The sequence below is a fragment of the Calcarisporiella thermophila genome (genome assembly GCF_041956535.1).
Source record: "Calcarisporiella thermophila strain CBS 279.70 unplaced genomic scaffold VTP21scaffold_6, whole genome shotgun sequence".
Lineage (NCBI taxonomy): Eukaryota > Fungi > Calcarisporiellomycota > Calcarisporiellomycetes > Calcarisporiellales > Calcarisporiellaceae > Calcarisporiella > Calcarisporiella thermophila.
This window is the reverse complement of record NW_027192196.1, coordinates 953,992-964,504: the sequence shown is the minus strand read 5'-3', so window position 1 is coordinate 964,504 and position 10,513 is coordinate 953,992. Positions and strand designations below refer to the sequence as shown.

The following is a 10,513-nucleotide window of genomic DNA, read 5'->3' as shown; positions in this document are numbered from 1 at the left end:
ATGTGTATTGTTTCCTATAAAAGCGGATCCATTGCCTCTCTAAAATGTGTTCTCCCATCGTTTCTGCCTCTCTCAATTACCTCACGCGCTATGGAATATTTAACTGAGCTTGGGTTTAATTATATTACTTCTTATGTCACTAGGAAAACCAAAAGAGCGAAAAAGAAAGGCATCAAGCTATATTATGAGATTCATGGGAGAGGAGAGAAGAGATTAATGTTAATAATGGGTAACTATATTCTTCGAGTTTACGCCGATGAATTATATAGACGTTAACCTCCCTTCTTAAAGGATTGTCACTTCCGGCACGCTTCTGGCATAATGTGGTTAGTTTAGAGCCAACATAAAGCAAACGTAATCATGGAAAATCTAATTCTTTTTTTTGAAATTCTCTATCTCTATAGATCAAGTATTTCCTCCAAAAAAATTTCAGCATTTTAGTAATGGACAACCGTGGTGTCGGAAGGTCCAGTGCCCCATTACGTTTTTATTATTCTGTAAAAACCATGGCCAAGGACGCCCTTTATTTACTTGAGTACCTAGGCTGGACTAGTGGCGTGAATCTTGTTGGGAGTTCTATGGGTATGCTTATTTCCTTAGACCACATCAACAGTGTGATCTTTTCGATAACATATCATATTTTCTTGATGAAAGGAGGGATGATATGTCAGTGGATGACGGCATATCGCCCCCATTATTTCATTTCACTTACAATATCCGGCTCTACTTCGCGACCCATCCCATCAACTGTAGTATCGATTTCGAAATGCTATCATTGCTTTTTCTAATGCTATCACTATACAATTAGTTAGTGGATTTTTTTGGAATCCCTCATGTCGGTTTCTCACTAACTCATTCGATGCGCGCCAGGCGTCTTACTAGAATTTGTTTCCCGAAGGTAGATAATTTTAACACCAAGTCTTTGTTAAGTATGTTAATTCCTAAAACGACATCTGGGCAGGCTTTTCTCCGGGAATCATCTAATGCCCCTGGATGTGCTTCTAAGGTTGGTACAAAATCACATCAATTATAATTTAAATTTGATGTTGATAGCAACCTCTCCCAACTAGCGTGAGGAAATGCAAAAATTCTACAAAAATATTTACGACATTAGCCACAAGCAAAATTTGATTGCTAACATACGCCAGTACCTCGGCTATCTGCTCAACCGTTTTCCAGAGAAAGAGGCGAAAGTTCTCATTAACTCAGGGATACCCATTCTTATCCTGCATGGGAAAAAAGATAAGATTATAGAGCTGTGGCAAGGAAAAAGATTAGCTATAATGTTACATTGCCAATTATACGTATTCGCCGATGGTGGCCACCACCTACATGACAGCCATACAGATCGTTTTTGCTCGCTACTAATGAAAAACATAACGAAGGGAGAGCTGAATATCACTAATTGAGAGCATACCTAGGCGAAATTATTAAGGTATTGATCTAAGAGGATATATTGAATAGCTTGTCTGGCGTCCGATAAATGAACAATCAACGTCTGGTTGGGTTTTATAGCGTATTTAATATAGTAAAATTAACACGATTTGATCGTTTTTGTATTACTTTGCATCGAATCATAATTTGATAAATAAAAACGTATACTCCAAGTTGGTTTACTCAAACATAAGCGTATAACGACAATACATATTTACACGGACATATTTCTTGCGCCTATCAAACCATGGGTTTTAACTTTTGGCTTAGTATAATTGAATTTATAAAGCATTTTTAAGGCATTAATGCTATAGTCAAACAGTGGCGATCATTTGAGAACAACGGTTTCAAAACAAACCTGGCGGCGGATATATTAAACAACATTGGGAAAATTCTAACGACGCAAATAAATATAAGCTTCAATGGAGGACAACTATGTCCGTCAAGTAATTTTTTTATTCTTGTAACATTTTTTATGCTACTTTTTTTTTCTTCTTCTCTAATATAACATTCAACTCTTCTAAATGAGTTTATCCCAGGAACCAGAAAGTAGCTTCACTTGTGGTTATTATACTCGTAAAACCGGCAGGAAAACATCAAATAGCGTTACTATATATTATGAAATTCATGGAGCTGGAGAGAGAAGAGTTTTGCTTATTATGGGTGAGGAGGATATTGAGGTACAACTCCCAAAATGACATTACTTATATATGATGCTATTTCATCTCACTGTGCACGACCATCAGGCATGTCCGTTACAGCCAAGTTTTGGCATTTTGTGGTAAGCCATATTTGATAGATATTGAAGAGGCGAGGGATTTCTCAATTTTGCCTTGCAATTTTTAAGATCAAGGAGCTATTGAACCATAACTTAAGTATTTTAGTTATGGATAACCGCGGAGTTGGCTCTTCTTCCACTCCATTTCGAATGTACTACTCAATGAAATCTATGGCAAAAGATGCGCTTGGGTTATTGAACTATTTAGGTTGGACCAAAAATATTCACCTAGTTGGATTCTCCATGGGTAATATAGCGTTTGCGTGATGTTTTGAATAATTTAATGTCATATAGAATTGCAACTTCAATAGGTGGATCAATTTGTCAATGGATGGCAGCATTTCACCCAGAATATTTTGGTTCGATTACTCTCTCTTGCTCAACAGCACACTTTTATCCATCTACTGTATGCCCTATAATGAATTCTAAATGTACGCACATCTTTATAATTAACGATCTTACAGTTTACGGATATCGTAAAAATGCCGCGGGTTGGGTTTTCGTCGACGTCCTCTATACGTTCAAAACGCCTTGCAAAGGTCACTATTCCAAAGGTACTATCGGTTAAGCTTGTCTGATTTCTATGTAAAATATACAGTATAATAATGAATGTTTTATTTCAGCAATTTTTGAATAAGCCTTCGAGTGATGCCAACTTTGCAACTAAGGTAAAATATATTAGTTTGCGATTCGGCTGGATATATTCTTAATGATCCTAGTTCGAATAGTTCGATGAACTTTCAGCACATTATGCCAATTTTTATGAATTTTATGGTCGGCAAACTTTGGCTGCAGGTATAAGGCAACTTATTGGGTTTATAGTTAATAACTTCCCTCGCAAAAAGGCGGCAATTCTAGTTGAAGCTGATATTCCAATCTCAATAATTCACGGAAAAGAAGACAAAGTCATTGAATTATGGCAGGGTGTTCGGTTGGCGAAATTATTGCGAGGAAGATTGTATGTCTTTAAAGGTGGCGGGCATCACCTTCACGACATGTATACAGAAAAATTCTGTAAGCTACTTTTAATGAATGTAAATAAGGGCGAGTCAAAGTTGAATCAATTGGAGAAAGCTGAAGATACATCGGTAGAGTGACCGCTCGATTTAACTGGATTGGTGATTAAAGATAAAATACCTTTTTCTTATTTGCCATTATCAATATCTTTACCACACATTAAGGACTTAGACTTAAACACTTGTTAGACGTCGGCCCTTTCTGCCTGTAAATACAAAAAACATATAATAAAAGTATCGTAATGGACTGGGAGGCCAGCAATGCTCATAATTTATATTTTTTAATTGAAAAAGCTATACCATTAATACAGGGCGCCGAAAAACTGTTGCAATAGTATGGCATATTATCAAAGTTAATTAGTTAATTAATAACTACCCTAGGAGAATGGATAGGAATACTATTGTAATAATATTTGCGATCCTCGCTATTTTAAGGAATACCTGCAAGACGGAAGATGGAGTTTGCCAGTAAGTATAAAGACTGGACCGAAGAGGAATGGAAACGAGTTGTGTTCTCGGATGAAACATAGGTTATCTTCGCAAATGCAAGCGGCAGAGAAAATTATTATAAGCACAAAGGTGAGCCATTTCGCAGCCGCCATATCAGGTCAACACTCAAACACGGTGGTGGGTCTTTGATGGCGTGGGACTGCGTCACTTCGCATGGCATCGGAAATTTGTGCCGTATCGACGGAGGACTCGACTCCGTATTGTACACGAAAATCCATAACGAAGATTATCTTGGATCGTTGGATTATTACGGGATAAAAAAATCACAAGTCATATTCCCGCAAGACAACGATCCAAAACATACGTCCAACATAACCCGAGAATGGTTACGATACAAGAGGATAGATGTGCTAAAATGGCCTTCCCAGTCTCCTGATCTCAATATAATGGAGCATATGTGGAGCGAACTGAAGCGGAGGCTACGTTATTATCAACGCCTACCGAAGAATAAGGACGAACTATGGAAACGTATTGAGAAAGAATGGGAAAGTTTAGACGTGGAATTTGTTAACAAGATTTAGGCAAGCATGCCGGAGCGAGTGCGTGCTGTGTATAATGCTAAAGGAGGACACACGAATTATTAGTAAAAAAGAGAACAATTCACAATTTGTGAAAACTGTATATATAAGTGGCATACTAGTAAAGGGCATCAACCCTTTTTACAAATTCATCCCCCGGAGGTTTAGCTTCTCTTCTTTAAACATGCCTTGCAGGTATTCCTAAAAATAGCGAGGATCGCAAATATTATTACAATAGTATTCCTATCCATCCTTCTAGGGTAGTTATTAATTAACTAATTAACTTAGATAATATGCCATACTATTGCAACAGTTTTTCGGCGCCCTGTAAGTCGAGCCAGAATACAGAGTTCATTACAGAATATTAATCAATACTTGCATTTATATATACAATTTTTTTTTTCTCGAACATGTTGTATAAAATAGAATATATAAAATAAAAGCTGATTTAGAATAATGATTAAAACAAATTCTTTTTATTTTGCCAATTCTAACGAGACATACGGATTAGGCTGTTATTTTAACAATGGTTTTAGTGCATTAATAATGCTCTTTCGCAGAAAAGTCTGGTTTTTCTCCGCCATATCTCTCACTTGTATTATATGTTCCTCCTCCAGCACAGATCCATGGCGCACCACTAGTGTTAGAATTATTTGGGCAAATTTCTTTGATTTCATATGCACTGTTAAACTGGATTTTAGTCGGTCCAAAAGACTCTGAACAGTTGATGCGTTAAGAGAAGAATCAGAATTAGGGAGGGTGTTGAGAAGAGTAATGAGAATCTCGATGGAGTGATCAGTAAAAGCAGGTTGGTTGTGATTAGACTGTGTCATAGTTCTATAAGATAGCTCTAAAGATTGAACTGGTGTTAAGGGAGGAAAGTAAACATGGAATTACCTGAGCATATAAGAAACACTCCAGATAGGTAGTCCACTTTTTACAATTCTCGTCATAATATCTAACTGAGGTTTATCTAAAGAAATTGGGTCATCAGAAACTGAAAAAAAGGCTATGAGTTATATTTCTATCACCAAGTTTTTCCTTTTTCAGCAATGGAATGAGAACTCCAATTACTAATGCATTGCCTTGAACCTGTGCGGCATGAAGAATCGCAGCCGTTAATGTTCGAGACGCGGGTTCCTTTAAGTCTAGCAGCTTTAAGCTTTCGAATAAGAAAAATGCCAATAGATATAATCGATTAATTTAGATAATACTCTTTTAACCAGCAACTTTTCTAGAAATAATATATGGTTCTGAAAGGCGATATCTTCATGCTTGGATACTTCGGTAAGAAGAGTGAAAATTGAATCCTCTTGGATCCCGGAAACATCAACGCATTTCCATATGGACATGGCCTAATAATATTAGACGGTTATATTTCAATTATATCCAATTGCGCAAACGAATTTACATTATTATGTGATGTGCGTAACGATTGGCAAATTATATCCATTTTCGTTGATTCTAAGGTTCCGTTGCACATCTCTGCCAATGTTCCATTTATTCTTTCAACGAATTCTTTATTCGTGTTCGCAGTATCCTCTCCGCTAGGTTGCTGTGAAAATTTTAAACTGTATTCATCAGAATTCGTTATCCTTGCTCTTTTAAAAGTCTTGCGTCGCTCGCTTAAGTAGCCATAATCTACGTTTTATAATAGTAAAGTTAAGGTAACAATGGGGATAAAAAAAGATCCATAATTAAGCTGATAAGTAAAAGGATATTAAAATTGGTCTGATCCTTTGTCTTTTGTGTTCAGGTTCCGGAGCAAGGATTTGCGAAAATTGAAAGCATTGACGAGGCACATCTTTTTCGTGCAGAAATAATGAAGCGACCCCACAAGGAAGAGGGAAATAATCTTTACGAGTAGAAAATATATTCCATTGCTTTTCTGGCTTCATTCGAAGTATGTTAGAGAAGTAGTCTGTGCTTTGCCGCCGTATTATTACTCAATGGCGTCACCCGTCGATGACGAAAGAAATTTGTTAATTTAAATATTCCTTCGACGCGTTCCCTGTCTAAAAAAGACTTCTTTCACATACTCTCCAAAAAAAACTTTTTTTCAACGCGTCGCTTAGTGTTAATTGAAAAAAATATCACGAAATGTCGCATATATTCCGCCCTGATGAGAAGATTTCTCAACCTTCAGACACTGAAAAGAAACCTTTTCCTATACCTCCTCACAAACGCAATCTTATGGTTCCCAAGTACGGGATTGAAGAAATTGTGCAAAAGAGTATATAATGGATTGTGTATAACTTACTCCTGTTTTATTTTTTAGCGTCGCAAGCCCGACAGATAAATTCCTTTCTCCTTGTTCACAAAAACTTGTACAGAAAAGGAAAGAACTCCAGAAGAAGTAAGGGATAATTTCGAATTTTCGGTCACTTTTTATTGACCATATAGTTGAATGCATTAGAATTACCCCGGTTTCATTAACAAGTCGCTTTCAAGCAGCAGCAGAAGAAAAGCACATTGAAGAATAATGCTTTTGCCTAGTATAGCACTTTTTACTCCAACTTCGTACTATATACTATTATATGCTTTTGTAAACATTTCACTTATCCGCACACTTACATACACGCTTATATACACTTATTTATATAGTTTTAAATAATTAAAAATCGAGTTATGTCTAGTGCTCTCAGTTTTTGGAGCGTATAACACTTGTGGCTTAGTTTCGAAATTATTTCATTACGTTACTCTGAGAATGTAAGTCAAAAGAGCTAAAGCCAGAAAATGCAGCGGGACGCTTTTCCCACTATAGCTGATGCTTCCACACCCCTTCCCGCACAAGATTTGGAACAGCTTCGCATTGCTTATCAGGCAGAAGCTGATCCCACCACGCAGACTCAATTCAACTTTGCATGGGGACTCATTAAATCCCGCTCGACACGTGATCGCCGTCTTGGCGTGCAAATATTAACACAAATCTATCATGAATCGCCCGAAAGGCGGAGAGAACTTGTTTATTTGCTTGCATTGGGTCATTTTCGGACCGGAGAGTACCGAGAATCACGAAGATTCGTGGATGCTATGCTAGGGTGGGAAAACTTGGAGGAAGAGAGTAGGCTAAGAGCGCTGGAATTAAGAACCGCGATTGAAGAACGTGTATCGCTAGGTAATAAATGCTAGCTAATCATTCATTCGAATATCTTAATAATTTTTTTTTAATTTAGACGGTCTGATTGGAATTGCAATTGTATCAAGCCTTGTTGCAGTTGTAGGCGTGACAGTTGTCGTACTTTGGAAAAAATTGAAAAGCGATTGAATATAGTATCATAATACGACTTTCTCAATAAAATCCAAAACATTTTTTATATATTTTTTCTTATAATAATTAACCATTATTTTACATGCGATATCACGAACCATTTGCAAACGTGTGCAAAAAAGAAGAAAAATCGGAAGAGCATAGTGAAACCATTGAAATAATGAGAGACCAAATTCTTGTCGTCGTAAAATATCTAGTTCCAATTTTCTCTTATATTAATGCTATCATCCAGGTTGTTCACCTCTTCTTTGGTGCACGGGGTTTCACGTCCTCGTCTTTGGCAGCATGCAACATAATTGCATTTTTATTGGATGGAAGAGCGTGTTGATGACCCTAATATTATATATATAAGACCAGGTTATACTTGGAGCTTTAAAGGGATAGAATTACCTTGCTCCAATCGTACGAAACAGCATATGCAAAAATTGTACCATTGCGATTGAATGTCGTGCATGGAATCGTTCCGCCCACATTCGAAAATGCCTTCAGACGTTGTTTGGAATCTTTATCCCAAAAGTTAAAAGTACCATCCGAACCTGCAGTTGAAAACGTGCCATGGATGGGGTGGAATGATATTGCGTTAACTGAATAGACGTTGTTATTGTCACGATGACATTTGAATGAGAAATTATTCGCCGTATCTTTGTCCTCCACATATTGGATTCCAACACGACCCTCAATTGAGCCAACAGCAAATCCGGTGCCATTCGGGAAACAAGAGACGCAACGAGTTTGCCATTTGAGAGGTGACGTAAGTTGCTAAATGTATACCAATATTAATACTCAATATAGAAAATATATCTTTACAATGTTTACCTTAAAAACAGTGGTAGGATTATTCAAATTAAAAATCTGAATATGGCGTTCGGCGGTTCCAACGACCATTAATGGGAACACTACGTCTAGAGCATAACATCTTTCGGGAAGTTGAATAGTTGCCACGGGATTTGATGTTCTTAGATCCCAGTACTAATACAAGTATTATTAAATAAATCAACACGATCCAGAAAGAAAAATAAAAGAGACCAAATACCTTTAATGTTTTGTCCCAACTCCCAGTTGCCACCACTTGTTGTTGTCCCATGTCAATCCACCGACAACATCGGATAGGTGCATCGTGCTGAGCTACCTGAGTCGATTGACCAGTTGCCGTGTCAAAAAGCCTTCCCGCTTTATCAGCACCCCCAGAGAACACTTTGGTTCCATCCTAAAGAAAATATGAATAGAGCTGGTGGATTGGCGGGTGTATGCTTAAAATTTACCCGACTCCAGGTACAACAGAGTGCCGGTGCCTCGTGATTGTACATTGCTTTTCCAATTGTTGTACCATTTTGTTGGACTTCCCAAATTCTTACCTGTGTATTGAAAGCTCATTAGCATAAAAGTGGGATCATCAAAAATAATAAAAGATTATTAAAGGTTTACATACACTATTGTCCCATGAAGTAGCTGCTAAGAATTCTGCTTGTGGTGAAAATGCGAGGTCAGAGATCCCATCAGAAGGAGGTTGCGATACCTTTACAACATATTCGCTAAATTTCAAGAAATATTCAAATAAAATAATAATAATGATCCAGATTAACTACCTCAAAATCCTTTAGTTCCGGGGGTTTGGCCCCAAAGCTCATGATGGTTGAAGTTTTCTGGTAAAAACTAAAGTATTTAGTAAAATAAAAAAAATACGCGAATACCTCGAATCCAAAATAAAATGGTGGCTTAGAATTTATCTTTATTATTGTTGAAATGTAGTTAATTAGAAGATCGCTTGAAATGGATGACAAAAAGAAGACTTCGTCCGTCCGTAATGCTAGCGATCCTAATGATCCAAGCGTTTTCGGCACAAGGCTATTAGTTGACAGGGATGCTGTATATAATCATAATGCATGGTATTTATATATATTAATAGGACATTATATAATCTATCGTCTAACTTTAATTTTCTTGTGCACAGGGATAATGTTGAGTGGGATGAGGAACATGAAAAGTACATAAGCGAGCAATTGTCAAAACATCTGGACTCACCCATGCCTCCCGAAGAACAAGGTACATATATCCTGAGCTCGACAACTTTACAAACCTACTGAAGACTGGTTATATCAGAAAAAATAAATAGCTATGCAGCAGAACACTGGAATCGTTTTTACGAAAGAAATGAAAATAGATTTTTTAAAGATAGACATTGGCTACGTATTGAGTTTCCAGAACTGTTCAAAATAGCTGAGGAGGTAATATTTTTATAGTTTCATTTGGTAATATAGAGCATATGCTAATCTTCTTTTAGGAGGGTCCGCGAGTAGTTCTGGAGGTTGGATGTGGAGCAGGAAATACCTTATTCCCTCTTCTTGCTGAATGCCAGAAACCAGACCTATTCGTTCATGCTTGTGATTATTCCTCAGTTGCTGTGGATGTAGTCAAATCGCATCCCGAGTATGACACACGCCGCAGCAGAGCCATTGTCTGGGATCTCACGTCAACTTCTCTTCCTGAGGGAGTCAATCCTGCGTCCATTGATGTTATTGTCCTTATTTTTGTCTTTTCAGCACTACGTCCCGAGGAATGGGAGCAGGCCTTAATCAATCTCGAAAAATTGCTTAAACCTGGAGGATTGATACTGTTCAGGGACTATGGCCGTCATGATCTTGCCCAATTAAGATTCAAGCAGGGGAGAATGATGCAAGAAAATTTCTACGTAAGAGGAGACGGAACTCGAGTTTATTTCTTCACGCCTGGTATAAACTATTACATTACTTCAATAAGAATATCTTGTCTTAGTGCTAATGTTCTCCATTCCTATTTGTAGACGAAATTCAGAAATTATTCTCATCTCGCTTTACCATCGAACAGAACGCTGTCGATCGCCGACTAATAGTCAATCGATCAAGGAAACTTAAGATGTATCGAGTTTGGCTTCAGGGCAAATTCAAGAAACCAATTCACGATAGTTGATAGCGTGTATAATTCAACAATATGATAGATTTGCATATAG

General features: G+C 37.3%; 7 protein-coding genes across 7 annotated transcripts; 5 read left to right on the top strand and 2 right to left on the bottom strand.

Moving 5' to 3' along the window:
• Window positions 1-2,694: 2,694 nt before the first annotated feature.
• On the top strand, window positions 2,695-3,309 carry VTP21DRAFT_10139 (uncharacterized protein; the record flags this gene model as incomplete). Its single annotated transcript, XM_069389442.1, has 3 exons — window positions 2,695-2,766; window positions 2,836-2,880; window positions 2,941-3,309. 3 exons carry the CDS (start codon window positions 2,695-2,697, stop codon window positions 3,307-3,309), a joined length of 486 nt encoding a protein of 161 aa, XP_069253865.1.
• Window positions 3,310-3,613: 304 nt separating this feature from the next.
• VTP21DRAFT_10138 (uncharacterized protein) lies at window positions 3,614-4,259 on the top strand (the record flags this gene model as incomplete). Its single annotated transcript, XM_069389441.1, has 2 exons — window positions 3,614-3,696; window positions 3,836-4,259. 2 exons carry the CDS (start codon window positions 3,614-3,616, stop codon window positions 4,257-4,259), a joined length of 507 nt encoding a protein of 168 aa, XP_069253864.1.
• Window positions 4,260-4,771: 512 nt separating this feature from the next.
• VTP21DRAFT_10137 (uncharacterized protein) lies at window positions 4,772-6,154 on the bottom strand (the record flags this gene model as incomplete). Its single annotated transcript, XM_069389440.1, has 6 exons — window positions 4,772-5,093; window positions 5,154-5,229; window positions 5,288-5,411; window positions 5,471-5,611; window positions 5,668-5,901; window positions 5,978-6,154. 6 exons carry the CDS (start codon window positions 6,152-6,154, stop codon window positions 4,772-4,774), a joined length of 1,074 nt encoding a protein of 357 aa, XP_069253863.1.
• A 202-nt stretch (window positions 6,155-6,356) lies between these two features.
• On the top strand, window positions 6,357-6,739 carry VTP21DRAFT_10136 (uncharacterized protein; the record flags this gene model as incomplete). The annotated part of the gene is made up of 3 exons (XM_069389439.1): window positions 6,357-6,460; window positions 6,535-6,612; window positions 6,673-6,739. 3 exons carry the CDS (start codon window positions 6,357-6,359, stop codon window positions 6,737-6,739), a joined length of 249 nt encoding a protein of 82 aa, XP_069253862.1.
• A 253-nt stretch (window positions 6,740-6,992) lies between these two features.
• Window positions 6,993-7,524, top strand: VTP21DRAFT_10135 (uncharacterized protein; the record flags this gene model as incomplete). Its single annotated transcript, XM_069389438.1, has 2 exons — window positions 6,993-7,374; window positions 7,433-7,524. The coding sequence occupies 2 exons, from the start codon at window positions 6,993-6,995 to the stop codon at window positions 7,522-7,524; spliced, it is 474 nt and encodes a 157-aa protein (XP_069253861.1).
• Window positions 7,525-7,764: 240 nt separating this feature from the next.
• Window positions 7,765-9,155, bottom strand: VTP21DRAFT_10134 (uncharacterized protein; the record flags this gene model as incomplete). Its single annotated transcript, XM_069389437.1, has 7 exons — window positions 7,765-7,860; window positions 7,918-8,286; window positions 8,344-8,496; window positions 8,561-8,734; window positions 8,790-8,882; window positions 8,957-9,043; window positions 9,114-9,155. The coding sequence occupies 7 exons, from the start codon at window positions 9,153-9,155 to the stop codon at window positions 7,765-7,767; spliced, it is 1,014 nt and encodes a 337-aa protein (XP_069253860.1).
• Window positions 9,156-9,297: 142 nt separating this feature from the next.
• On the top strand, window positions 9,298-10,473 carry VTP21DRAFT_10133 (uncharacterized protein; the record flags this gene model as incomplete). The annotated part of the gene is made up of 5 exons (XM_069389436.1): window positions 9,298-9,413; window positions 9,479-9,570; window positions 9,628-9,752; window positions 9,809-10,256; window positions 10,328-10,473. The coding sequence occupies 5 exons, from the start codon at window positions 9,298-9,300 to the stop codon at window positions 10,471-10,473; spliced, it is 927 nt and encodes a 308-aa protein (XP_069253859.1).
• Window positions 10,474-10,513: the final 40 nt, after the last annotated feature.